The sequence below is a fragment of the Scleropages formosus genome, chromosome 23 (genome assembly GCF_900964775.1).
Source record: "Scleropages formosus chromosome 23, fSclFor1.1, whole genome shotgun sequence".
NCBI lineage: Eukaryota > Metazoa > Chordata > Actinopteri > Osteoglossiformes > Osteoglossidae > Scleropages > Scleropages formosus.
The window spans coordinates 13,124,067-13,151,869 of NC_041828.1; the positions used below are offsets into that span (position 1 = coordinate 13,124,067).

Here is a 27,803-nt window from a genome sequence, read left to right on the forward strand (position 1 = left end):
CATCACACAAAACTGTTCCCTGGTCTGAAATCACTGATTATAGAAAGAATCATTAGAAATAATTCAGAAACCCCTAACTCAGTATAAAGTGTGATACTCACTATTAAGTATTTTGCATCCTATTACCAAAATACTATAACACATCACAATGGTAGACTGCTGTTTTTGATGATGATGTGAAAATTTCAAAGCAACTGATGAAAACCTGTGACTTTAAGTCAGAGTTTTTACAAAAGAAGAAAAAAACAAGGAAAAATTCCAGTGAAAATTGAAAAGGGAAAAGAAAATAAAAGAATTGCTCTATTTTGTGTATATTGCATTGATCACATAAACACAAAAATCAATAAGCAAAGCAATTCACAAATGACAGTAAAAAAATTAAGAGAAACAAAATGTTTTAATTAAGTTTTAAATATGGGGAAACTGCATAAATAACAGTTTTGTATAGTCAAATAACCCTAATGTACAGCCAGAATATTTAAAAAGCAACTTATGAGGGTAATAACCTACCAGTTATAAAAATGATAATTATACACATCATTACAACTGATTACAAAAACAGGTTTTTCGATTCAAGTACTTTATATGGTAATAACAGATCTTTTTTTCTTTCATAACCTGCAGAGTGTGCATACACTGTTTTGTTGCATTTTTGTTGTATTTACATTAGAGTTTACAAGAACCCTGCTGAGATAAGACAATTCTAACTCTAAAGTAAATGGAAAACAGATAAGAATTACCTTCCATGACTGAGACCCAGGGCCTAATCCAAGCAGCAGGAACAGAACGATAAATTTCAGTCCAAAAGGTGTCCAGAACAGAAGTTTATCATACTCAGAAGAGATAGACAACCAACTTGATATTCGTGGTTAATTATAATATGCAAAGAACTTCTCCTCCAATTTTAAAATTTGCAACTTCCAGCATTAAAGAAACAAATATAAGAGATTCTTGATCACTTATTATTAGGAACAAAATTAACAAATCAAATGTAAAAGTAATGAATCAGATTTGGCTGGACAATTTAATATCCAGACCCTTAAAAGAAAAGTGGATTCTGACCACATTTAGTCAATCCACTCAAAGAATGGTCAAAGCTGCTGAAATTTCACAAAATCATCCTTCAGTAAATGGATTCTACACTGATGCAAATTGTTTTCTTTGCACTGAAGAATTCCTGTCATTCGAGCCACTGGAGCTCACTGTACTGCCTTTTTGTGTCGGCACACTCATCATGCTGCAACTCATATTTTTATTTTACTGATTATTTTACTTATTTATCCATTTTACGTTCAGGGCTGCACACTTTTGCGATCGAACTGTCCTTCAGTTTTAACTAGTACAAGTAATAGTGAAAGCATTAAACACAGATTCCCAGAAAACCTTCTGCTATCCCCAGCACCTGAGGTCAACTTTGAACGTGTCTCTTGGCACTACACTTTGGTCAGAGTGTGGGCTGAACATTGACCCATGGTACCAGGGCCCATTTTGGGACATACCGCCACAGACAACCTTCTCTGTGGTGGGGGGATGGTGCGGGATGCTCCTCGGATCCAAGCCAAACTCAGATGGAGAACAATGAGCCCATCTGCTGCACCTTGACAAGGTCGTTCAGGAGCTGCTTCATGCGCCACTTGAGCTGGGGCAGCCTAGCTAGTGGGTCTGGGGGCTCCAGCTCACCAGTGAAGTCCAGCCAGTTCTCCAGCACTGAGGGGTCAGGGATCAGATGGCAAAGAAGCAACATCCAACCAAAGTGATGAACACAACTCAAGAAGACCCTGTAGAGTACACTGCTGTATAGCACACTGCTCTAACATTATCAGAATACAACTTGCCTAAAAGAATGAACTGCTGTTACCAGCTGGATCTTAAACAGTGACCATTTTACATATTGAGATTTGGATCAAACATTATCATTACGGGAAGGAACTCTAGGACTGTTTTAAGAGCACTGAATATCTCCTTACCATCCAGCTCTTTCTCTATCAGGTCCATTCTCCTGGCCACCTGCTTCTGGACATCCTCAACGTGATTCAGTAGGTTCAGCTGCAACTGAAGACAGCTTCTGCCCTGTCCAGATGAATCCACCTCAGGGTCACCGAGACACCCAGACTGGGAACACAGAGTAGCCTCCTTCACCACAAAGGATGGCAGTATGAATGATGCCGCCACATTGTCATATACATTGTTACAGAAGTTCAAATAAGAATTATCCCACGCCTTCTGACAAATTTGTCAAAAAAAAAAAAAAAAAAACTACATTCTCAGTTAAATCATACAAATTCTGAACATTTCCATTTATTTATTTGGCTGCAGACCCCTAAGTTCCTGCATGGATGAATGCTCTTAGGAGACCTAAACAGTATAAAGTTCCTGAAACATTACTCTTTGACCTGACCACAGAAGTCCCTGCAGCTGGGCCAAGAAAGGGTGGTGGGTCACCTTTTCCTCCTTCAGTCCAAATGGCACTGCAGGCTCCCAGTTTGACCGCCCTTCTGAGATGGTAGAGGACCAGGGGTCCAGCCCTAGCCCTAAAGGTTTCTGGTAGCTGTGCTCGCTGGTGATGTAGTTGTCCAGACTGGGGTAGCAACTGCGACCATCTGACAGCTGGCCCTGGATGAGGATGTGGTTGGGGCAGTTTACCATGGTTTTGTCTTCGTCTGACTTAACCCATGACCGAGCCCACAAGTGCAAGCTTGGACTGTGTTTCCTCCTTCAAAGAAGAAACAGTAATTAAGGAACAGTAGTGCTGACTTAGTTTTAAACAACACATCCATAGACAACAGATAATACTAAGCATGTTCTATCAGAATACAAGTATTTTGTCTACTAACTTACTGTAATATGTCCATTTTGAGTTGTAGTCCATGAAGCACCTTTTTAACGCTGAACACGTCAGCCAGGAGCTGATGTGTGGACACAATTTTTTTGGCATTCTGATGCGAGTAGTTCTCCGAGAGGAAGGGCAGACCATACATGTGGCCCTTGTTGAGCCATTCCTTACTGTGCTGGTACTTGGCACTCCACCTCTGACCTGTGCAGGATGAAGGACAGCTGGTAGCGTAATGGTTAGAGCTGCTGCCTTTCGAGCCTAAGGTTACAAATTCAAATCCCAACTCGAGCAGCCTTGAGCAAGGTCCGTCCGTCCGAACCACTTGCCCCATATGGGACACGGGGAACCGGAGCCTAACCCGGCACACAGGGCGTAAGGCCGGAGGGGGAGGGGATGCACCCAGGACAGGACGCCAGTCCGTCGCAAGGCACCCCAAGCGGGACTTGAACCCCAAACCCACCGAAGAGCAAGACCAGGACCAACCCACTGCACCACCGCACCCCCTTCCTTGAGCAAGGTACTTACCCTTAATTGCTCCAGTAAAATTACACAGCTGTGTAAATAATTGTAGCTAGTTTAACACTGTAAGTTGCTTTGGAGAATAGTGTCTGGTAAATTAATAAATGTTAATGAAAACATAGGAGCTGAGCCAAATGACCTGGATGTAAACGCAGCCCTGCACCCCCGTGACCTCATGCTCACCTGGGGGGTCCCTGCACATGTAGCAGATGTACAGGTCAGGGACACAGTCCTCCAGCAGACCCACGCACACGCTGTGCTGCCAGCACATGCATTCCTCACACTGCGGATAGAGAACAGACTGCAAAAATCACACAGACTGCCAACTTCCCAGCCCTCTGGGATAAGAGTGGCATGCATTCCAAAGTTTGTAAGAAGTATTTTTCACATAAAACAAAGGATTTCAATTTTATTAAAGATATTTATACATTTTTAAATTTCATTTCAGAAAGCTGCAATGTTGGTTTTGCAGCAAGCAGAACTGATGCACCAATTATGTGCAGAAGCAGAAAGTCATGAACACAAACAGGACACACAGTGAAGGACACTTAAGGGTGAGGTTAGCGCACACCTGAATCATGAAGCCATTCTCATCATCCATCTCACAGATGCAACGTACGATCTCCCTGGATGCGCCCTGCTCCTCATTGTCTTCCTCCTGGAAGTCGTCCATAGTGAAGGAGTCCAGATCCTGGCCGTACTCATCACCGCTCAAGAATAGACTCTCCGTGGAGGAATCTTCTAAGAAATCGATGTCAGACAGATCTGAGGAGTTGGGAACAGAGGTATCACTAGCAAGCAACTTTTAGTAAACCAATCTCCTACCATCACAACCAGTAGCATCCTATATGAAAAGGACAGCAAGAAGCCCTTTTTTGCTCCACAGAACACCTGGATGCTCAAACAAAACAGGATTATTTGCAAGTAACATCTTCAAAGTGCTTTAACTGAACAGGAAAGGAAACCAGAAGTACCACTCACTTTCTCCAGTGAGGTCCACAGACAAGATGGCTCGGGGATACTGAAAGGCTGTGAGCTTGGAAGAGGCGTTACCCTGCGGAGTAAAAGGCCTGCAAGGGGAGGAGCATCTCTCCAGGAGGGACAGGGGCAGGTCCTCAAAATCAGACAAGTCTGGGTGGAAGAGAGTCACATCCAGGCTTTTACACTACAGCTCAGAGCACTGATTAGGACAATCAAAACATTCCTTACTGTCCCAAGACTGACACTTCTTAGAGTCATTTAAGGCTATCTGGAAGTCACTTACTATGCTGCTTGGATTTCTTTTTCTTCTTCTTCTTCTTTTGTTTTACTTTGAAATGGTCTTTTTTGTCTTTTCGCTCTTTATCCTTCTTCTTTCCTACGTGAGAACATGCTATTAACTGAGCTCCATTAGCTTGTATAACATGAAGTTCAGAGAGGATTCTCACCTATTGGTTGACATGTCTCTTCAAGTTTCATTTTCTTCTCAGGCTGGATCAGTCCTGCAGGAGAACAATTGAAATATCAAAGGAGACAGTTACAAGCCTGGCTGATGAAACCTGTCCAGACAGTCGACGTGGCTTGAGAAAAGTTCTCCAGCATGGGAAAACAAGGCAGATGACACTCACCAAGGTCCAAATACTTGTCCTTTTCTATGACCTTCTTCAGGATTTTGTCATGCAGTGTGTCAGAAGTCTGTTCTTGGTTGGGAACAAGGAGCAGGCTCTCCGACCCATCAGAACTGAAAGAGGCAGATGAGCGCTTCTTCTTGTCTGTTTTGGTTGGTTTCACACCAATCCCACAGCTATCTAGCTGTAAGTGACTCTGTGCAGAGAAAGCTAGAGAGGGCAAGACGTGTGTGTGTGCACACAGGTTAACTGGAAAACATGAAAATGTGCTGAATTATTACACGTCCCAAATCAAATGTTTTACACATCATTTAATTTCATTCATTTTGCTAACAGTTCAGTTACAATTATATCCATCAATATCATCCTTAAGGGAGGGAACTGTATTGAACTGCTGTACTTAAACATCAGTCTCTACAAATGGCTAACATCATAAGCTGTTTTCAGTAAAACACTTTGAACAAGCCACAAAACGTCTAATACTAAACACAGAAGGAATTATGTTATTTGAAACCATCAATCAGCAGGGCAGTATTTGAGTGCATACAAACGTACAGGCAGATGTCGAGACTGTCCTCCGCCTTGTGCTGTCAATGCTCTCAAATGGGGTGCTGCCAGGCACAGAGGTAGAGATAGCCCTTGTGCGGCCCACCTTGCCGGAGGGTCCTGCCTCAAACTCCTTCTCTGCATTGTGGTAGTACTTGAGATGGTAGTCAAGCAGTTTAGCCTTGCGGAAAGCCTTGGAACAGCCCGGCACCTTACAGCTAAATTTGTTGTGATCCAGGTCAAAGAAGCTATCCTTGTGAGAAGTCCCCCCTTCACTCTTGATAGTGTTCATTACTTAATATGAGAGAGAGTCAAAAAAATTACCAAAAAAAATGCACACTATATTGGGAAAACAGAAGACTCTTTACAACAGTGGCTAATAGCTTCTAAATGTGGAATGAGAGACACTCAGAAAATGGGAACATTGCAAAACATACTTGGCTCCCTGGCATGCTTGTTTGCTTTTGGATTCCTGCAGGCTGTCTTCAGTCCAGCAACTATAGAGGGGGGGGGGGGGGGGGGGGGACAGTGAGAGATTATCTCACAGCACCAAAACAGGGATTGAAATTCAGTGCATGAATACATGACCTGTGCTTCTGAACCAGACCTCTTTTCATATACAGCGCATCCTCAGAACAACAGACTTCACAGACACGGTGTCCATTGCTCTGAAAATCCATTGTTCTCACTGTTTTGTATTTTTATACACAATACACACTGTTTATACATACACACAATTATTATACTGTATATACATATATAATATTTCTATACATATTTTATACATATAAACATTGTGTATAGACACACATATATATGAAAATGGAAATAAATATGGACATACATATGTATGTTCCTGATAATAATGGATAACAAGCACTGCATAATACTTGTGAAAAAGAGCTTGCTTTGTAAACTCTGAGAAAGGCAGTAATATGGGTCATGTGCTAAGCTTGCTTAGCTTGGCTGGAAAATAAGGCAAGCCATGATAGGTCTACATGCAGGGCTCTTCTGAAGGCTATTTTCAAAATGTTTGTTCACGCACACACGGGTATGTGTGTACACACATTTGTATGTATAAGGTTACATATTTAAAATTTTTATTCCTATTTTCATTTTTTTGGAAAATGTTAACCTTTTTCATAATGTTCATTCAAAATATTTTTAAAAAATTATACTTTTAGCCACTGTTCATTGTTCCCAAAATTCTTCGTTCAGCAGATGGACTACACGTTTATTAGGATATCTAAAAAGCCTTTATTTCACTCACCACTACAAATATAGACACCTAAATGTATCCATTAAAAGATTTAAGTGTTATGGTAAAAACTGCAAAAGGTGACATTGTTACCTGAGAATACATAAACCCTGTGGAATGTAGACCTATCTTTGCTTTTGTAAAAGGTTTATATATTGTGCAATATATATCTAAATAAATATATATATATGTGTGTGTGTGTGTGTGTACATATATGTATATGTACATATATAAATATATATATTTTTTTTTTGTAATGACCCCATTTACTTATGTACCTTGGGGACTGGCTTTGGTTGAACAAGGACTTCACAAATTTACAAGACAACAGTAGAGGCTTAATTCACATACTTTATGGCAGTCTTGTTATCTGCCACTACAACTGCATTCACTCTCAGCTTTACCTGCTGTGGGTTCAGATAACTTCTCTCCAATGGTTATGCGACTGGGTGTGGGACTGTCAGTTTCTTTGGCTACCTCTGTGACGGGAAGCTGAGGTGTTTCGAGGGGCAGTGCCACAGATGATGAATTTGTTACAGCTGGTACATCTATGTTAAGGTCAGTAGCTGGCTTGGAGTTCTCTGCCAGGAAGGGAGAGTCTGGGGCTGAAGGGTGTGGAGGCTGCTGTCAGTTTCACACAAGGCTCACTTGGAACACCCATAAAAGAAAAATAAACATATCACACACACCCATCTGAACAGATGGCATGGATGTTTCACCCAAGAGGACCTCGGAGCCTGTCTCATGTGGTCTGGAGGTGGAGGCAGGGGGAGTGTTCCCCATGGGGATGGAAGGAGCCCACATAGCCAAGCGCTGCGAACGCCTCCGCTGCTGGCTCTGGTCTGAGGGCTGAAGCGTGCTGGAAGCTGCTGGAGCAAGAAGACAACTAAGCATTAGCCTGAGGTCTGCTTACAAACAAACACATTGCTGAGGTGAAATCAACCCCTAACCATCTTCAGCATATTTTCCCCTGTTCAGTTGCATACTTGCTAAAGAAACCTCAAATGTCATCTTAAGCCATCTTAGTATAAATTTTTGTCTGCAACATTACGAAGACAACAAGGTAGAAGACTTTGCTTTTGACGTTTTTTAACACCAGTATCACGCAGAGTGGAACTCACTGTGTAAGGCAGTGGCTGTAACTATGGGTGTGGCTTTCACTGAAGGTGTAGCTATCTCTGTGCGGGTGGACTCCTCCTCTACCATGGCCTTCAACTGCCTGGGGCTGTCAATGGGCTCTCCTGAGGTGTGCTTAAGCCGCCGGCAGCGTAGCTTGGTGGGCGAGGTTGTGGTGGGTGTTATGGGATGCTCTGTCAGACCCACTGGGCTTTCATCGTGTGTTCCTACCAAACGACGCTGACACAAATTGAAGAAAACAAGCATTTCAACTGCATTTTTCTGCTGTCTTTATACGTTTTACACCTCTGAAAGAATCCAATGTGCAAAGCTGTTTTTAACAGATTGTTCCGCTGAGGAAACGATAGCCAACTCATACCTCATCAGAAAGCCCTACAGCATTTCCCTGATCTTCCTTCCTCACAGAGATGTCATCCTCAGCTCCTTTTGAGGCTACGGCACCCAGAAACAGAACAGTGCTGGTAATTCAAACAATCATTTCACTTTAGGTCAGGTGTCTATGTAGCAGTGGAAAAGCACTGCAAAGAAAGCTACCTCTCATTTTGGGGAAGCGCATGCCCTTTGTGTTGCATGAGGCATCAATCTTTTCTTTCTCCTTTCTGCATCTCACAGTTTCATGTAGTCCTGGGGATCGTTTCGGGTCCTCCTTACTTATAGGTTTCAGTGTTGCTTGGTGTTAGGAAGAGGGAACAAAAATTGTTCTGTATGAAAGGATTCCAGTTAATCCCCCCCGAGGGCTGACATGGGCCTTTGAGGGGTTTTGTACCTGGCATCTGGGTGACTTCCAGCTCTTCGTCTTCCGGGTCCCCATCTTCTGAACTCTCCTCATGATCCCTGTTGCTGCTGGCACTAGTTCTTGGCTTGTCCTTGGCAGTGGCTGCCTTCACCAGAGCATTCCAGTCCTGATGATACATAGCATCCCCTGTCTCAGTTACCTTGTGAACACCTCCAAATAGAGATGTAACACAACAAGATCTGCTTTTGTTAAGGACAGAACGACCAGAAAAAACAGGGTAGATTAATGAATAGTGGGTAGTGCTGCTATGTCACAGCTCCTGGGCTGTGGGTTCTTACATGGGTTTGAATCCAGCTTAGTCTGCCTGGAGTTTTCATGTTCTCCCCGTGCTGGCATGGTTTTCCTATAGGTGCAACAGTTTTCTCCCACAATCCAAAGGCATACAGTTCTGGTGGACTTTGTGACTCTAATCTGCCCTTTTTGTATGTTTTTGAGTGAACGAGTGTATATGATTGCCCTGTGATGAACTGGGGCCTTCTCTAGGGTTCACCCTGTCACGTGCTCTGTGCTTTTGGAATAGGCTCTGGATCACCATGATCCTGAGCTGGACGAGTGTCTACTGATAATGATCGAGTGAATACATTTTATAATCATAACTCCAGTACCTTGACATGTCCATGAAATTTATGATAAAAATTTAAAATGATAATGTCAGTTATTTAGGATCATAACTGAACTACTACAAAGGAGCAATGAAGCTACAAAATGAATGAAGTAAACTCTGCATATAAATTAAACTGCAAATACAATAAACAGTATTAATTTTAACAGTTCTACTTCTGTTCAACTTGCCTGTCCTTTGGAATCGTCAAGCATTGACTTGATGTGCATTCTCTTCACACACCTAACAACTCCATCATAGAACTGAACTGTGTATGAACCTGTAAAGCACAACATTTTAAAACTCATAAGTTACAATCAGCTTCTTTGAGTAACACTGGAGGGTTAATAAGATGTAATTATCAATTAAATAAGGCTAAATCTATCAGCTTTACAAAACATCAGTGATGAACGAAGTTATCAGGAAGAAATAACAAATATACAAACCTTCTTTGCTTATAGACTCTATCTTAGCAGGGTAGTAACGGCAATCAGTCCATCGAGCCAGTACCTCCTCACCTGATCTCAAGTCCTATGTGAGTTTTAACAGGAAAAAAAAGACACGGGCCTGACATTGAAGAATAATACAGTTGCGTTCACACCATACACACTTTCTTTAAGACTGGAATGTGACATGGTTGTTCTGTGACTTGATTATTGGTACCTGACCCAGCCATTTATTTTTCCCCTCACATCTGCAAATTAGACACACTGCATGCACTCCTGGGATTACAGTTTTTCATTTTACACAGTAAAGTCACCTAAGACAGTGTTGCCCTATCCTGTCATGTGTATAATGTCATCTCTGATATACAGAAATTTTCAAATAGCTTTTTATCACACATTATTAGACCTTTAAATATGGCTCAGTGGAGAGAAAAGAACCACATGGAGGCATGGTGTCACAGCGAGTGGCGCTGCTGTCTCAGAGCGCCTGGATGGTGCAAGATGATGAGAGTTCGATCCTCACGTAATCTGTGTGTGGTTTACATGTTCTTCCCGTGTCTGCATTGGTTTCCTCCAGGTGCTCCTGTTTCCCCCAACAGTGCAAAGACATGCCGTGCAGGTGGATTGTTGACTAAGTCACCCATAGTGTGTGAATGACACAGAGGGTGTGTTTCACTGATGTATGGATGAGTAAATCATTGTAAGCAGTCTATAAGTAATCACTGTAAGTAGTGTATATAGCAGTGTAAGTCACCTTGGGCGAATAAGGTGTGGGCTGATAACACTGCATAGCGTTCACTGGAAGTCGCTTTGAAGAAAAGCGTCTGCTAAATGAAGTAACGTAAACACGTATAGTCATAAATGAAATAGATGTGTTTGAAGAGAAGAGACTGACAGAGTGTTAACAAAGGCCTATTAGTTACAGTTCAACATGCTTTGCCAAGTTCAAAGTTTAAATTAGCTAAAGTCATTGTGCTGTAATAAATTTTGCTGTTTTTCCTCAGAATAGATGTGTGCAGGAAATTTATGTTCACTTGCAATGTTAAAGAAAAATCAAACATAACCAAAACCTCCTCAAACAGTAGCATATCTTTCAAATAGAATTTCCCCATGTTGAAAATTGGAGTGTAACTTAAGTAAATTACTTGTCTTGACTGTGGTAACTCTGTTTGGTCCTCTGTGCTCTCTGTACTTCCAGGAAGCTCATGATGGCGAGATGCTGTCATCTCGCTGAGTCTTTCCTGGTAGAAACGTTTATAAAATATACATAATAAATTAGTTTATATTTTTATTACACCAAAACTAAAGAGTATTATAATTGATATACAAATATTTTGAGTAAAACTGGTTTCCATATTATTTGCTCACGTAATTCCTGCACGAGAAACATTTTTTTTTTTTTTTTTTTTTAATAAGAACAGATGACCTTACCATACTCTGTATATCACCATAATAAACTACAGAACAAATATTTTAGGCAAAAAGTTCTTCAACACACATCAAGGAGAAACTTACAACCATCTCATCCTCCTCCTTAAGACCTTCTTTGCGAAGCGCTGGTCTCTGCAGAGGACGCAGTCGACTACTGTCCCAGTAAATCCACTCATCATATCGATGGCTCCAGCGGTCAAAGTGAACAAGCATTTTCCCCTCCTCATAATCGATCTTCTCAATGTGTGAGGGGTACCTTTGGTGATATAAAGCAAACTCAGTGCACAGCAACTGGGACAGAAGATATGTGTAAAGGGACATACTCCACAAATGTTGAGAATGTACAGCAATAGCAAAACATCAATGGAACACATCATGTACCATTTATGAAGGTAGTCCTGAGCTTCAATCTTGGCCCCAACTTCAAAAGTGATACCTGGACGATTAGGGGGCTTTTTGCTCATCTTAAATCTTCAGTCCTGTTGTCAGCACCTGCTGAAAGGAAAGCAATATTAAGTTCTATAAAATCGGGTTTGGGTTCAATTGCACTAAATTATACGCACTTTTTCACAATGAAATGCTGTATGAAATGACATTTTAAGAAAAACATACAGAAGCGGCGCCTGTTTTTATTCTAATTAAACAAAGTGAAACAAGACTATGAATGCACTAACACAACGTACAGGAGAAACCAGCATATTCTTTTCAAGTATTCCTTTGTTTTCTGAAGGTTCAGGGTTCAAATCCCATTCCTGCTGTGGTTCCCTTCAGCAAGGTACTTACCACCTATATAAATAACTGTAAACAGCTAAACACTGCTGGATGCTTTAGTGAAAAACGGCACCTAAATGAATAAATGTAAATGAGTTAACCATTTTAAAGCTGTGCAACTTTTATAAAGGATCTTTGATAGAGGATTCAGCTCAATAATAATAATAATGTATACAGGCTTCATCCAAATGTAAATATTGATGGTTCATCATGTCATACCTCAACAGCAAGAAGCATACTTTCACTGCTGATCAAAAAACCTAGTTATACTGGATACTTCTGTCAAAGTACTATTACTACTATTTGTACAAGTCAGTGTATTGTCATATGTACAGTAAACAGTTTGTTCACATCTCACATTAAACAAATACCCCATGGCATCATCAGAAGACCTGCAAGGTGTCACACGTCTATGACAGGTGTGTATGAACAGCTCCTTACCAAACGTCCAAACACTCATCTGTTCACCAGGACCAGCCTGCTATGCTTCTTCACACTGTACTACAGGTCCGTACTATTAACTACAGAACTAACTGTCGCGGGAATTCACAGCACACACTAACTTATTCATCAAACAATGGAAAACATCTGTACTGTGTTAGCCAAGAGGACGTAGGTAGCTGTTAGCCCCACAGCTCAGCAGCTTAAGAATTTAATTAACAAAAACACCTCTAACCAGTTTTAGTTACGTCTGCTTGTTTGGTCGAATACATCTTTGCGTTGCTTTGCCAAGACTAATAACCTTTAACTACACTGTGGGAAGGGGTTTAGGTTTATTTGCTCAAACTCAACCCTCCTTCCTCCATTCTGCTTTGATACTCGATCCTTCTCTCAAACCCAAACACCGTTACGTCAGCACGTACGTACGAACCCACACACGTACGTACGTAGGGCTCATGCGTAGTCACGTGTTTCTCATATCCCCAAGGCAATTATGCAAAAAAAAGAAAATGTTAATTAAAAAAAAGTCTTATGTTGTCTATATTTATGTTGTTACTGTTTGGGTTTGGTTATCACAGTGGTTAACATAGTGACAACTTTGTCATACCGTGGAAACGTAGACAGTATGAACTGGAAATATAAAATTTACAGCGGTGTGAAAATAAATGACTTATTTGTAAGAATATTTAAACAAGCCCTGGGAAATGATCGTACGGCCAAAAAAAATATTTGGAAATACTGACGGACGCAGTATCTTCTCAAGATGTTCATTCACTGGTTTTACGTGAAAGTCGGAATATATTTAGCGACGGACGCTGCACGCAGCTTTTTCTGGTCCGGGTACAACAGACATTACGCTGTGTCTTCTGTATTGATACTAGAAGCTGCTGCAGCCGCTTTCTCTTATTTATTAAAATTGTTCTCGAAATTTTATTGATGGAAGATACGGAAATTAGGGGAGCACCTTCTGTAATTGATCGATATTTTACAAAGTGGTATAAAACAGGTATGTTTTTTTTTAAAAAAAAAAAAAATCATTTAATATTATACACTCGTCTCGAGAATTCTGTAGGCCAACAGAGCAGCAGAGTTGTTGCTTGCTGACTTACCTAACTAACTTACTGTTAGATTTTTGCGCAACAGTACTCAAAATATTCCTCTATTAAGATGTTCTCAGTTCTGCGGTGATACACCGCTTTCTGACACAAATTAGAAGCGCTTATTTATTGAAATTTGTGTATGCTTTGTTATTCTGCAGATCTGAAGGGCAAACCATGCGAGGACCACTGTGTTCTGCAGCATTCCAACAGGTGCCAAGAGTGAGGTTAAAGATGACATGTGTGTTCGGTGCTGTACCCATACCTGGCTGTGTGTTGTTTGTTTCTGAAACTTCACTAATGGCAGCAGCTGCTAGTAGTACAGTGGTTAGAGATGTTCATGTTGCCAAGTTTGGAGCTAAACTTAAGGGTTGCAGGTTCGATCCCCCCCTCTGGCTGAGCAAGGTACTTACTACTTGCTCCAGTAACATTACCCAGCTGTGTAAATGGGTAAATAATTGTAAGTAGCTTTGGAGAAAATTTTTGGATACGTGCATTTATTTAGATGCTTTGATCTAGCGACTTCCAATGAGCTCACATACCTTATTCACTGCAGTGACTTACACTGCTAGATACACTACTTACACTGGGTCACTCATCCGTACATCAGTGGAACACTCTGTGTCATGCACATGTGTAAGTATCGTGTTGAGTTATAAAGCAACTGTTGAGCTACAAAACTGTTCCTGCAAAAGGGCTCAGGAAGACTCCTCCCAGCCCGCTGTCTTTTGCCTCACTGATGTGACTTTGGAGTGCAGAAGTTTTTCCAAGTCAATACATGTCCTCAAGTTTTTCCCCCATATGCTCCATTGTTTCCTTTATAACATGGATTCCAAAATTCTACAAGTCACCCAAAGTTCACTCATTGTGAAGTCAGTTTTTTGAACCAACTTAGTGTGTGTTACTTGAGGATCATAAATTTCAAAGTTGGGCTGCGTTTAAAGTCCAATTTTATACCAACTTGGTACAAACAATCATTAAGTTATTCTCTCTCTCTCTCACACACACACACACAAAAACAAACAAACAATGTCTTCAACCGCTTTCCCCAAATGGGATTGCGGCAAACCGGAGCCAAACCCAGCAACACAAGGCACAAGACTGGAGAGGGAGGGGACACATCCCGGACAGGATGCCATTCCACTGCAAGGCACCCCAAACAGCACTTGAACCCCAGACCCACCACACAGTGGGCTCCTTAAGTGATTTGGATATACTTTAAAAAGACTTTTCAAATGTCTGTTTAATATGGGTTAATTTATAAGTGAAAATGAGATGATTAACAAGGAGATGGTTTTTTCTCTTTTCTCTCTTTCTGTAGAATTTGTGTGATCACACTTGCAGAAACGCACCCGCTCCTACAAAAAGGGAAGGCCATAAAGAGCATCAGCTATCAAATCAGCTCCGCATGCAGTCGCCTTGAGAACAAAGTGTCTGGGAAATCCAAACGAGTTAGTAAATCTGACCTGCTATTCTGTTTAGCATTTTCCTGAAATAAACACGGTATTTCACAGAACTCAGTTGTGTCTTTTCAGCTCAGTTCAAATAATATTTTGATGTAATAATTAGCACAAAATGCAATTTCAAGCATTTAAAATGACTTTGCAGTACTAATGTCATGTTTCTCTTGTTATTCAGGGTGGCCAGTTCCTCACAGAGCTTGCACCACTGTGCAGAATAACAAGCACAGATGGAGAGGAATTTACCATTTTTAGGCAAGTTATTTTATATGGGATGAATTAAGCTTTATCTTGTGACTCTTTTGTACTTAACCATATTTTATTTACAGTAAAATAGGGACTGCTGTAGTGGTTAACACTGCTGCCTTTGGACCCAAAATTTGTAGGTTCAAATACCCCCAGCTGTAGTACCCCTGAGCAAGGTTCTAATCCTAAATTGTTCTGCTAAAATTACCCAGCTGTATATATGGGAAATAAGTATAGGTAGATTAATGTTGTAAGTTGCTTGAAGACTTTGCCTGTTTTGTTCATATATGTAAGCAGAAACAGCTGTTCATAGCTGGATTAGAGTGAGTGACTTTTTTTTTTTTTTTTTTTAAAGCTGTGTTAGAGGCCGTCTTTTGGAAGTCAATGCAGACATTCTAACAAGGCCAAACCTTTTACTTGAAAAGGTGAGTACCTTTATTGCATGCGTGTTAATATGGTGACACAATGTAGAACATCGAGTCAGAATAAAGAGCTATAGAAGCAAAGGTGTCCTATGTTGTATAAATATAGGACACTTGTGAAATTTTTTAAAATGTCAACCAAGGTGTGTTTTCTAACCTCCCCCCCAGCCATCTACCGAAGGTTACATCGCCATCATTCTCCCAAAATTTGAGGAAAGTAAGAGTATAACAGAAGGCCTTCTCACCAGAACAGAGTATGAAGATGTGGTCTCCAAACGAGCTGCAATGAAGGTGGACCCCTGACACCCAACACATTTTGAGGGCTGTTGCCATAGGTGACCTACCACCTGTATGCAAACCTAGGAGGATTTTACGCCACCTTCTGGTTGTTGTGATGCACTAGTGGATGGAGTGCTAAAGCATAAAGCTGTCTCTTCCTGCCCTTAATGCTTAATAGGGCTTCTGAAATTCTAAATCCAAAGCAGAATTCCAGCTTATCAGTTCCTTTTTAAAGACAAAACTGAAAGCCGTTTGTGTTTAGGAGTAGAGAATATTTTTATTTGAAAAAATAGTTTTACAGATATGAGAATTGTAAAATAAAAAAATGGATTTACATAGAAAAATAAATATGGAAGCAGTCCCACATACATTCACTTTGTTCAGAATTTACTACATGTCTGCTTTATGGCAAAACCATTTGTCAGTTTAGGCTTGAAAGTACATATGTTATGTTCTTCCCCAGGATCTTCTGTGATAGACACAGCGCATTAAGGCATTTCCATCCTGTGGTATGAGAACATTGTTAAATTCTGTGACAAGTGTGTGGATATGAAATAGTCAATTTTGGTTCAAGCTGATTAAAATCAAAATTTATTGTTTACACAAATGATACACCAAGCCATATATTATTTATGAAAATAATATACATTTAATTTTTTGATGTAAATTTATTCAAATGTCAAAAGGGTTAATGGTCCAAAAATATTTTCCACTACCACCCATTACCTGATCATTTTTCTTCATTCAGCTTTACATTCTAAAAATAGTTGTAAATTCTCAACATTGACTCACTGTGAGCTTTAGTACCTAGAATTAGTAATTTATGTATCAAAACACAGAATGTCGTAATATCAATGCATGAACTGGAGGTCCAGCATGCACAGTAGGTTTTAACAGGACACAAGGAATGGACAACGAACAGTTAGCGCTACATTTGTGCTTGACCAATACAGTGTTCAATCATTTTGTGTAGACAGGGAGCATATATTTTTGAAAATATAATGAATGACGTATCATTACTAAATATAGAACTAGTACTAAAAGTAATTATACAGCTTTTTCCTGTCTTCCTCTTCCAAGTCTTTTCAGGATTTGGAAGTTAAATGTTACGGGAGGGGAAAAGTACCTTCTTACTGGGTATTAAAATCTGAGCGACAACCGTAAGACAATCATGAGCCTTCTGGGCCTTCAAATGTTTCATGCCCGATTCCTGGTGTCACTGCAATTATCATTAGAAGTTTCACTACTGAAACAGTGCAAGGAGAATTAGGTTTACCTCATTAGCAGAAAACAAACTGATGTAACTGCATGTGTGTGTGCAAGCCTATTTGACAATCTTCTTGATCTTATGAATTTTTGTGCTCAAGCACAATCTGTTCGTATAAAGCATGCATTTCTTGTATCTTATATTTTTACTGCACTTTGGATCATGGCAGGGACTGAGAAACCACTACTGGTACATCACAATGCAGTGTACTGATGCATGGGAGGGAGGCAGAGCCAAGTGGCACACTTGTAACATCTTGGAACCAAAAAAAAAAAAAGTCCAGAAGGGAGAGCTCAGCACCAGGAGGCAGTTTCTGTACCTCTGATGCTGGGCTATTTGCTCTCCAGAAAGGTAAGGCTGCCCATGTGATGCTCCAGAGCTCTGACCCCAAAACCATTGGTATTCTTGCTGTTGAGTGAGTCTTCTTTTACTGGGCATTGCTTGTCTTTCCAGCTTTGTGGGGATCCCAGGCTGCTGAGCTCTGACTTGTACTGCAAGCCAACATTGAAGGAAAGCAGGAAATTGGTAGAAGTGACCAAAACAGTTAGCATTCAGTCATCACTGCCAGCAATGAAGGATAACAGAGATGCCCTTTAATTCATACCTTGCGGATGAGTTTGTTGAGGAGTGGGAGGAGGTAGACCACAACAGTCATGATACTTTTGGTGTTCTGTATGGAGGAATCCACCTGGAAATGGCACCCACACAGAATCTAAGGACACTAGTGTTCAATTGTGAGACAATGCAACTCTTCAAAGGTGTAGATTTTTTTTTTTTTTTTTTTTTTATTATTTAAACTCAAGTCAGCTACCACAGTGTTTATGCAAACACTTAGTTCCATCAACACTGACTGTACCAGACTATCAGAACAGTTGCCAAATGAAAAGTCAAAATGTTCAAGTCTGAATCTCTATGTGCCTTCTCACTAGCTCCACAGAATAAATGTGTAAGAAACACTGATCTGAAATGTGGACACAGTGTAAAATTTTTGAAGTGCACTCAGGGGAGGGGAGGAAGAAAGCACTAGGCTATTAGCCTCACAGCACTGAGCACAAACAACCTTCATAACAGCCAAGAGCTCTTGGCTGAGACACTTCCTAAATCCACACAGTAATGAACTCTGACAGCCTGCCATTATGTCACTTTAAACAATGTTGGGCAGAAGTCAATGACAACCAAGGCAAATAAATAGACTGAGCAAGATTGCTGGGGACTTGTTTTGCCTCTAGTACATTCATCCATAAAACTTAATCATGTTCTTTATTTTCCCTCCAACTGAGAGCTATTGTAGTTGTGGCCATGATTAATGTTATACAATTGGGGGGAAAACTATACATGAAGCATTGATATAGTAACCTGTGTAATCAAGGTTGAAAACAGAAAGGGATCTAAAGTTAAACGAATATTGTGTGTATAAAGGCACAACTGGCAGGTCAGCTGAGCTACACGAATGGGGTGCGAGTGAGGGAAATTCCCAGAGGTACCGGCAAACAGGGATATGACGTTAGGGAACCAGATACCCATTGAACTGCTGTACATCACCTGGAATGCTAACCAAAGACAGATAAGCACATATAACAAAGCCTTGCACATTATAAATGCTGCAGAGCAAAGCACTACCCCTGAATTACTAATTAAAGAACTTCCAAAAGTCCTTCACATCTACAGATGCTCCTTGAAGAAGTTTATTAAATGAGTTCTGACAGCTGACAATATGCATGGTTGTTAAGACACTGCCAGCTGTTTTACCTTCTGGAACATAGCGGTCTTCCCCTGGACTGCAGTCCTTGCTGTCACTTGCAGCTGCTGACACAAAGCCACAAGCTTCTCCGTCTCCAGCAGGATGACTGTATGTTCCTCCTCTTCCAACTGAAAGGGTGAATGTACATTTCACTCTGTGCCTCATTTTAAAACCAGACTATATCTGAAAATTACAGCTCTACACTTATGTTTGATCAATGCATGGGGGAGTTCAGGGCAACTGGTCTGTGTAGATTGGTGTAACAGTTTGAGTGTTGAGTCTAATCCAGCCGTTTGTAAAATTTGAGCTGAAATCTGAAAGTCTGCAATCTAAATGACATCATCTTTCATTCTCTTTCAAGCTGGAGAGGGCAGAGGGTTAGTACATTGATATCAGAGCCCTTACTTCCTGAGGAGATGGATGGAAGTCATTAATGGTTGTCAGGGAGAGACATTTAATTAAATCCTAGTGAAGGCTTTGAGGTGCATGAATTGGGGGGGGGATAGTATTTACCATGTTGGACTTGAAAAAACACATTAAAGAGGGGGAAGGAAATGATGTATAATGGTTTTAATTTCCTGGCCGTATGATTTATTTGCGTACCTGTGAAGTCAAGGCCTGGAGAGACGAACATAATTGAAAGCCCTCCTCGGAAAACATCTGAAATGAATGGCAACGAACAACTGATTGCACTGCGCAAGACTGATCTAACACGCATTTGCACACAACACATTAATGGGTACTAGTTGAAACTCCAACTTGCTGCAAGCTTCCACCCCTCACCCACAGGGCATATAGTTACATTGACATTTCTTCATTTAGCAAACAGTGCTTTATTAAATAAAAATAAAAAAAAAAAGGCAACTTTCAATTTTAAGCTGCACAAAGTGGACAGTTACCCCTTTCAACAGCACAGTCATTTTTACTAGTGCAATTCAGGGTAGGTACTATGCTCAAGGGTATTACAGCAGGAGGTAAGCTGTAGTCCAAAGGCAGCAGCTGTAAGAGCTACACTTCCTGCTGCCCAAAATTTGTTCAGCAATTGAGTCCACATGTTTGCCAGCTTTTCTGTAGCAATTCCCACAGGTGCCAGTTTGAAAAATAATTTCAAAAGACTGAAAGTGGTAGTACACAGAATTGTATTTAATTTTGCTGTGAGGCCACTGCAGATACCAGCTGATGATCCATAGCACCATCTAATAAAGTATTGATCAGGCTGATAGTCACAAAAATACAGTTAATGAGACACTTAAGTGGGGGGGGGGGGGGGGGGGGGGGGAATGACAGAATGGACAACCATATAAGGGTCATGGTGGGTGTACCTCAGCTTGATGGAATAAATCCAGTGTAGTCTTCAGAAGGCCTTCTCCTCTAAATCAATGAAAAAAACATGGGTGAATTATACATATACCATAGATGGTCAACAAGCAACATTAAACCATTTATTATACAAATCAGTAGCAACCTCTCTGTTGTACTCCCTGTGAAATGCTTGAAAATGTATTCAGAATGATCTGTGAATTTTGTTTTACAGTATTTTAAAATTGCAGCATTATACTGTGATTATTTCATAGGGTTTTCTTGCTTAAAGAATGCGCTTTATAAAATTCAGACATTCCCATGGTGTATGGAATACGATAAGAAGCTGTCTTCAGGGGAATGCTTTAAATCATTGAACCACCACATTTTTATCCAAGTCTGTGACACATTTGCTTTTTTCCTTATTCTAAAAGCATCCTTGCGTGCATCTGCCTGTACCTGGTGAAGAGGTACATGGAGTAGGCCATGCTCGACAGACTCTGCCCCTGCCGCACAATCTCATGCTCACGGTCCTCCCATTTCTCACTCTCAGAGTCCACATCAGAGGTGAGCAGCCGCAGCTCTAGGCCCAGCTTGGCGATGGTGGTCTGCTCCTGGAAAGGCACAGCTGAGTGGCTCAAATCTGCAATTGAGCCACAGTCTCCATCCACTAGCAAGTTGTGACAATAACGGCTTAAAAATGGATGCTGATGTACCTCAGCATCAAGCTTGGCAGCCTTTGCCATCTTCAAATTTGCAGAGTGTTTCTGGGGACAATATTAGCTGTTGAGATCTTCAGGAATGATTTGCTCAGCCACAGAGTAAACAAAGATTATATCAAACAATATACATTTGCAGTGTCCTGTGCTATGGAGCATATCTGATTGTAATACTCACCCCAGGTCGGGGGAGAGACAGGTACATTTTCTTATCTCCTTTAGTGAAATATGAAGAAATACATTACTCAGAATACACATTTGCACATATCAACATCTTACACAAGGCTTTAAAATACAGGAGCTTTAAAACACACACCCTCCCCACCCCCCAATATCTTCATCATCATCAATGAAGAGTCTATGTCCCCCAAGCTGTTTTATAGTTTATCCTTGACAATACCCTACAATAATCATACTGCTATCCAGACAACTTCTGCATAATAAGTGATACCCAACTGACCGATAGGCTATACACATGAACCTTACAAATTATTAATTCTGCTGCAATTCAGTGCCTTCAAGTGCTATCCAGCTCAGCTACTCTTTTTCCATAAATGCAAGGGACAAGCTTTTCTTAACAATAGAAGTCTTGCTGTGGGGCAGAGACTTACTAAAGAACTGAATAAATATACTGGATTTCACTGTTTTGGTGCAGTGGGAAATTAAGAAAATTGTTATAAGATCTGACTCATTTTCAACTTTAATACATTTTATTTCCATGATAAAGCCAGAAACACTAAAGTACACCCAGTCCCTGAAAAATACAAATTTTCAGTCAGAAAACAGTCCTCAGAACACTAATAAATGACCACTTCTTCTGTACACCAAGAATTTGCTACGTGCTGGGAAGGTGAGGTAGGAGAGGCCAGGCAGAGACTCTACCTCTGCGTCCCTCAAAGACGTCATTGATTTCTCTAAGAAGGATGGCCATGTCATTGAGCTGCGACTCCCAAGCTTCACAGAACACATCCAGGTTCTCCTTGGCGATCTTGCTGGACGGGTGAAGGGCCAGTGTCTGCGCAGCAGAGATAATCTGCGGAGAGACAGTTGGAACAGAAAGCAGCTCCACAGCATTGCACACACAATCTCTCATACACATACATCTTCCATGGGGAACCTGGGTTTATGTTACTGTAATTCACCTCATGCCTTTAAAACTCAGAATGGGGTAACTTGCATCACCTTCACACCACAACGACAGGAGTAATCTCTAATTACTCAAGCCTTGGGGGGAGGGGTGGAAGAAAACCCATTCGCTGTGCTTCTCTCCCATTAACCTTATTTGATTGGTGAATCTTTCAGCACAGTAATTACTGCAAGATGAGGCTGGGTCTGATCCTATCGGTACATACAAACCATGAGTCTGAAGAGTAATTAACCACAGTGATGACCCATGAAATTGAACATAATTACAGATGAAGAAACAAAAGAAAGCCCTCTCATCCACTGGCCAGGTGGTGTATGGATGGTTTGCCTTCGTGCGCATGCAGTAAATAGTTTGCAGTGTTCCGTTTAATTTCTCCAAAATCCCTGTGTTCTTATTTGTCATTATAGTACACAATCCTAGAAGGCATCTCTCTCTTTTAATGTACAGTTCTGATGTCATCCCAGTCCACAGATGTTATGTTATAGGTGGTCTGGTGACTCTACATACCGTGAATGGCTGTGTATGAGAGAATGAGAGCGACTGCCCAGGAGCGGACTGATGTCCTATTCAAAGTGTACCCTGGTTTGACTGTTTTCAAAGATAGGATCCAGACCACCACAATCCTGCTTAGGATAAATGGTTGACAGTAAATGAATGACTAGTTCTTGCTACAAAGGCCAGAACTCATCCTAACAAGGCCATTCAACTTCGGTTTCAACAACCAGACACCTAAGGCTGGCGAGTCACACAAGTTACTTGCGGGCCAATGATCTGGAAGGTCTCTTCGGCATGTATGCAGGTAATCTCCAGCGGCTCTGTCCCCGAGATGTGACGCAGCAGACGACAGGTCTGGGAGTATAGAAGAAAAGCACAACTATAACACTGAAGCACAGGTGACATTCATTCAGTGCCGTCTATTCTGGCACTGAATTTGTTTCTCCAATATTTTCATAGAACCTAACACCACAGGATACTTTGTTGGGCCAATTCAGAGTAAGTACAATGGGAACTAGGAAATTAACTCATTGTTAGCCATAGACCCTGACACCACAAGTATTTGTCTTGAACTGTCCTCTTAGTACAGAATGGAGGCCTGTCAAGGATTTAATGAGCTTCACCTCCACCAGTTGCTCTTTCTGCTCTGTCAGCTTGTGTGAGTACTCAGCCACTGCCTCCAAGTTTCCCTCTCCTCCGGACCCCTTCAGGGCCTTGAGGACAATGTGGTCCTTGTGGCACTTCAGTAGGTCTGTTGCACGCCCTACAGCAGCCTTATGGAGCTGGGGGGGGGGGAAGAGTCAAGAGATATGCAGACAAATTCAAGAGATGTTGGCCAAACCAGGAAACAAGAGCATCCAGGCTTGAGACCCACTGCCTTTTTCAAATAATCACTTCATAACTGCAAGGACAGCATGGCCTTTAGTAAAGGTGGAGATCCTGTGTTTGATCTGATCAGCGGCAGCAGGGAGCAGTAAAGGGCATTGCTGTTAGCGATGGTGATGAGTTGCAGCTGTTCTTCCCAGAGAGAAGCTCACCTCTCGCCGGAGCTCGCTCACAGTCTGACAGGTCTTTAGAATGGAGAGCTCCATTTCCTCTGTGGCTTCTTTGGCTTTGAGAGACTGCTGCTGAGGAAAAATAAATTACATACCGTGATTGCCGGACTATAAGCCGCTACTTTCATCACACGCTTTGAACCCTGCGGCTTAAACAACGATGCGGTTAATCTATATATTTTTACGGGCTAACGGCCTATAGCGGGTGCTCTAGTTTGTCAAGAGGACAAACTCAATTCCAGCTGTGATTCCTGGGGGCACAACGAAGCATTTGCAGCCACTCGACATCAGTGTGAATCGTGCATTTAAAGTGGCACTCAGGGTTGAGTGGGAGGCTTGGATGACCAGCGGCGAGAAATCATTCACCAAAACTGGCCGCATGCGAAAAGCAACTTTTGCTCAAGTCTGCCAGTGGATCCTGACAGCGTGGAGCAGTGTGAAAAAATCCACAATCACCAACGGGTTTCGAAAGGCTGGACTACTGCATGATGAAGAGGACAACACAAGCACAAATTCGCCACGGAACGAAAGTGACGTTGAGAGCGACAACGAAAGAGAGACTGAGAAAGTGTGTGACGAAGTCATTCTGAGGCTGTTCAATTCCGACACTGAAGACGACGAATTCAGTGGTTTTAGTGAGGAAGATGAAGAGAGCGATCAATGACTTTTTTAAAAGGCTAACGATCAACAGCTGGTAGGCTTGTTATTTTTTTAACCGGCATGTTACTATAATGTAATTTCACTGCTGCGTTACTGCCGTCTTAAGGCACTGTTCGGAAAAAAGCCGGTATGGTTATCTCATTTTACTGCCGTGTTTAGTAATTAAACATTTAAAAAAAATCTTTCTATGTACCATCTTTCTGTGTACCATAAAGATATCGTGGTTCAGTGTGAACCTGCGGCTGATAGGCAGGCGCGGCTTATAGTCAGGTGCGGCTTATGTGTGTAATTTTTCTTAAATTTTATGAAATTTGGGTGGTGAGGCTTATAGTCAGGTGCGCTCTATAGCGCGGAAAGTACGGTACATTTAAAAAAAAAAAAAAACCCACAGAGAAATGCAAGAAGTCCTCCTGTGACAACAGTAGGGCAAAACACTGGAGGTTGACCCAGGAACACAGGAACAGCAGCAAATCAAACTTCAAACAATTCCAGCTGCAGTTCCTCTGTCTCCATGCAGTGTTCTGATCAGTCTGTAAAACATGACAGCTCTGCAAAAACACACCAAGAGCACAAGGCAGCTACAAAGTTCTCCCCTCAAAGAGGATTAAAGTGGGATGTCAAAACTGCATCGGCTCAGGAAGGAATTCGGCTTTGAACTTCCGCCTGAATTTTTTTTGGTGACAAAACCCAAGACTTGGTATTTCATCAAAAACACAGGAACAACATGTCATGTTTGAGTTTCCCAGTGTAGCAGTAAAAGTAGTCTAGGAAGAGGTTCCAAAAGCCTGGTTCTGCACACCCACTTTTTGAATTCTACCTTTCTCCTTTTTATCAGGTCCTTGTGAGAAATCAACAAATTAGTAGGGTATCCGCATTCAGCTGGGTTGCTATAAAACAATGCATTAACATGCATATTTATTCATGTTGAGACAATTTGGCAGATTGGAAAAATAAGCCACTCCTACAAGTAGTCTTAAGAGGCACTATATGTAAATCAGAGACAGAAAGAACAATCACGTGATGTGACACTCGTATCACAGTTAAACTTTCAAGCCAAAGAACTTGGCTGGAATGTACAGACTGGGAACCTGCGTCTAACTGGGAAGCACTGGTCCACACCGTAAATACTAGGAGTAGGTCATGTAACAGGGCAGACAACTCACCTAAAAGGCTGGAAAATCTCTATCCAATTTCATGTTCTTTAGGCAATTGCAAGTTTCCTGTGATTATATTTGTTACTTCTACAAATAGTGAATAAAACTGCTTCTTAGAAAACAAAATGCATTGCAAATGATGAGACCATTCTAAAAATGTTCTTGTAACATTTATAAAAAAAAAAATAAAAATAAAAAAATTGGCAGCAGTAATCACCCAGCCGTACTTTTATACATTTGCCATGATGTTGCATGAACATCATTAGGTGCAGACCCTTAAGCTGATTACAAAAAGTATATGGATAGAAAGAAACGTGTGGATGCTGTAAAATCCAGAGGGGATGCAGAAAATTCAGCTGTCACCTATGAACCAGAAAATGGGATATGCATAAAATAAATCAGCAGGGATCCACTAACCGCATACGTCCAGTCACAGACGACCTGCTGTAGCTCTTGCCGAGCAGCATGACACAGCTGCAGGATGCTTTCACGGTGCTCATGGCTGGTGTAGGCAGAGTCCGTGAAGTCTTGTGTCTGCTCCCCAATGCCTTCCAGGTGGGAGTGCAGGGTCTCCGGGGTCAGAGCGTATAGCTCATCCCTCAGGCTCTCCACCTTCCCCTGATCAGGGCAGAAACAATGAGGAATGGCTGTCAAGGACTTATTCTCTCTTCCTTAACATCACTGAAAATACAGTGACTGCACAGTTAATATCATATGCAGTCAGAGTACTTTTATGACTGTACCGTTTTTGGACAAACTAATGCACTTTGACCTTACACATTAGTACGCTTTCATTAAAACTTGAGTCTAACTGAACCTGCACAATGTATCACTAATATTTGCCTCTGTTCAGACAGTACAGCTCACCCATGTGCATTGGTTACATAGTGAGTAAATGGAGCGTTTTATTAACAACACATAACAAATAGCGCAACAAACATAAGAAATCACAGAACGGGTGCTTTCAGTTGCAACAATAACACCAGTTCAAGTTCTCCAGTGCAACAACTCCTATCCCGTCAGTCCTTCAAATACTGAAGTAACACTATGTGACACAAATATTTTAGGTTTTTTGTAAATTAATATTACAGCTGTAGCACTTATGTCTACCGCAATATTGCAAGAAATTAATTTGGTATATTTTATATTAACTATATATTGCCATTTCCTAGTTGTTTAACTAAAAAGGCACCAGGTGTTATAACTTTGTGGAATGGGGCATTTAATCCAGTCGTACAGATAGCGAACAAGTATGGTTACCAGCAGTGCTTTGGCCAAATGATTCCCTGATGTTAAAGGGGAAAATGCATGTACCATCCTTTTGACTTAGGGGCGGTAAATAATGTATACTCTATACTTGTGACATGGCACCTTGAAGTGCTTGATCCCAGAGTAGATGTTGACAGGTAGAACTTGAGCGTCTCCACCAGGTCGAGCATCTGTCACAATCTCGATCACCTGCTCCAGTGCAAAGCGCATGCGATGGAAGACTGCGTCCTTGTTGATGCGCGCCGACTCACAGTCAGGGTGCCTAAGGCAGGTCTGCATGGGGTCCACACACATAGACACACACAAAGACTAGCACGAAACCACCACATCTCATTTCAACACTGGGCATAGCCGAGCATTTGTAATATCCTGCCTCTCCTACCGACTTCACATCACAGATTACAGGAACTTCCCCAAGTAGTAATTATGGATAAGGTCCTTCTTAAAGACAATACAATTTTTCCTTCTTCCTAAACTAATATGACTGTTCAGTAAGAACATGAAAACCCCAGAAAGTGCCCACTTAACTTTGAAGATATTCTCAGAAGACTGGTGACAGATCATGGTGGTTCTCCTGTCTTGATGGTACTCACCTTGGAGGCTGTAAGGAGCATCATGGTGCACTTCTCTAGCACTGCCCGTGCTGCTGCCATCCTGGCCTTTTTCTTCTCATCCTTAAGGTCCTAGGGAACAAGTTCCGTTTCGTTGATGGAAAATGAACGTAATTGTAATGAAAAATGCAAATAAAGAATACAGAATGTTTATTTTATATTGTAGCCAATGAAAGTACAATACTAACATATGACCAAACAAGCATTACTCGTAATATCCCAATTATCACTTTAATTAGCAAAATGCATGAATTACTATAAAACTGACATGCAAAAAACTGCTCAAAAATAAAAAAAACTCATTGCCCATTAACTGATGGATTCTGCCACTTCACAATCATTTCAGACAAAGTTAATTGAACTCCATCCCTCGCCTCCCTGTTAACTCTACCCAGTTCTCTCCTAGCCATAATTGCAAGTTTTCTGCTTTCTGAGCTGGATATAACCACCTAATTGATTCAGGTGCATAGGGTATATTAAAATACTGTTCAAAAAC

At 41.3% G+C, this 27,803-nt stretch overlaps 3 protein-coding genes across 18 annotated transcripts in view; 1 reads left to right on the top strand and 2 right to left on the bottom strand.

The window, feature by feature from the left end:
* Positions 1 to 422: 422 nt before the first annotated feature.
* On the bottom strand, positions 423 to 12,776 carry LOC108921978 (PHD finger protein 20-like protein 1). 10 transcript variants are annotated; one of them, XM_018731785.1, is made up of 24 exons: positions 12,622 to 12,776; positions 11,556 to 11,666; positions 11,259 to 11,430; positions 10,889 to 10,984; positions 9,744 to 9,828; positions 9,489 to 9,577; positions 8,667 to 8,802; positions 8,435 to 8,569; positions 8,259 to 8,332; positions 7,885 to 8,119; positions 7,453 to 7,632; positions 7,168 to 7,368; positions 5,943 to 6,002; positions 5,515 to 5,799; positions 4,960 to 5,208; positions 4,780 to 4,833; positions 4,617 to 4,709; positions 4,334 to 4,483; positions 3,924 to 4,117; positions 3,536 to 3,635; positions 2,839 to 3,034; positions 2,443 to 2,713; positions 1,968 to 2,133; positions 423 to 1,707 (listed from the first exon to the last, which is right to left on the bottom strand). In XM_018731785.1, the coding sequence occupies exons 2-24, from the start codon at positions 11,636 to 11,638 to the stop codon at positions 1,565 to 1,567; spliced, it is 3,447 nt and encodes a 1,148-aa protein (XP_018587301.1). In that variant the 5' UTR covers positions 11,639 to 11,666; positions 12,622 to 12,776; the 3' UTR covers positions 423 to 1,564. The 10 variants fall into 10 exon arrangements, with proteins under 10 accessions (XP_018587301.1, XP_018587300.1, XP_018587302.1 ...); XM_018731784.1 differs by having other exon boundaries at positions 11,556 to 11,669; XM_018731786.1 differs by having other exon boundaries at positions 7,453 to 7,629; positions 12,387 to 12,776.
* A 472-nt stretch (positions 12,777 to 13,248) lies between these two features.
* On the top strand, positions 13,249 to 17,482 carry abitram (actin binding transcription modulator). 3 transcript variants are annotated; one of them, XM_018731920.1, is made up of 8 exons: positions 13,249 to 13,392; positions 13,645 to 13,696; positions 14,805 to 14,934; positions 15,122 to 15,198; positions 15,545 to 15,614; positions 15,780 to 15,902; positions 16,354 to 16,399; positions 17,327 to 17,399. In XM_018731920.1, the coding sequence occupies exons 1-7, from the start codon at positions 13,323 to 13,325 to the stop codon at positions 16,363 to 16,365; spliced, it is 534 nt and encodes a 177-aa protein (XP_018587436.1). In that variant the 5' UTR covers positions 13,249 to 13,322; the 3' UTR covers positions 16,366 to 16,399; positions 17,327 to 17,399. The 3 variants fall into 3 exon arrangements, with proteins under 3 accessions (XP_018587436.1, XP_018587434.1, XP_018587435.1); XM_018731918.1 differs by lacking the exon at positions 16,354 to 16,399 and having other exon boundaries at positions 17,327 to 17,482; XM_018731919.1 differs by having other exon boundaries at positions 16,354 to 17,402.
* ctnnal1 (catenin (cadherin-associated protein), alpha-like 1) overlaps positions 17,482 to 27,803 on the bottom strand; it is a 41,355-nt gene continuing 31,033 nt past the window's right edge. Inside the window, exons 5-20 of one of the 5 annotated variants that reach the window (XM_018731914.2) lie at positions 27,290 to 27,379; positions 26,799 to 26,969; positions 25,845 to 26,045; positions 24,663 to 24,803; positions 23,596 to 23,682; positions 23,182 to 23,340; positions 22,820 to 22,912; positions 21,799 to 21,949; positions 21,095 to 21,132; positions 20,914 to 20,964; positions 20,657 to 20,811; positions 20,221 to 20,269; positions 19,502 to 19,558; positions 18,907 to 19,026; positions 17,762 to 17,845; positions 17,482 to 17,648 (exon numbers count right to left, since the gene is read on the bottom strand). In XM_018731914.2, coding sequence (XP_018587430.1) covers positions 17,490 to 17,648; positions 17,762 to 17,845; positions 18,907 to 19,026; positions 19,502 to 19,558; positions 20,221 to 20,269; positions 20,657 to 20,811; positions 20,914 to 20,964; positions 21,095 to 21,132; positions 21,799 to 21,949; positions 22,820 to 22,912; positions 23,182 to 23,340; positions 23,596 to 23,682; positions 24,663 to 24,803; positions 25,845 to 26,045; positions 26,799 to 26,969; positions 27,290 to 27,379 — 1,806 coding nt within the window. In that variant the 3' untranslated portion in view covers positions 17,482 to 17,489. Of the gene's footprint in view, positions 17,649 to 17,761; positions 17,846 to 18,906; positions 19,027 to 19,501; positions 19,559 to 20,220; positions 20,270 to 20,656; positions 20,812 to 20,913; positions 20,965 to 21,094; positions 21,133 to 21,798; positions 21,950 to 22,819; positions 22,913 to 23,181; positions 23,341 to 23,595; positions 23,686 to 24,662; positions 24,804 to 25,844; positions 26,046 to 26,798; positions 26,970 to 27,289; positions 27,380 to 27,803 lie in introns of all 5 variants that reach the window. The other 4 variants (XM_018731912.2, XM_018731915.2, XM_018731917.2 and 1 more) reach the window with 4 other exon arrangements.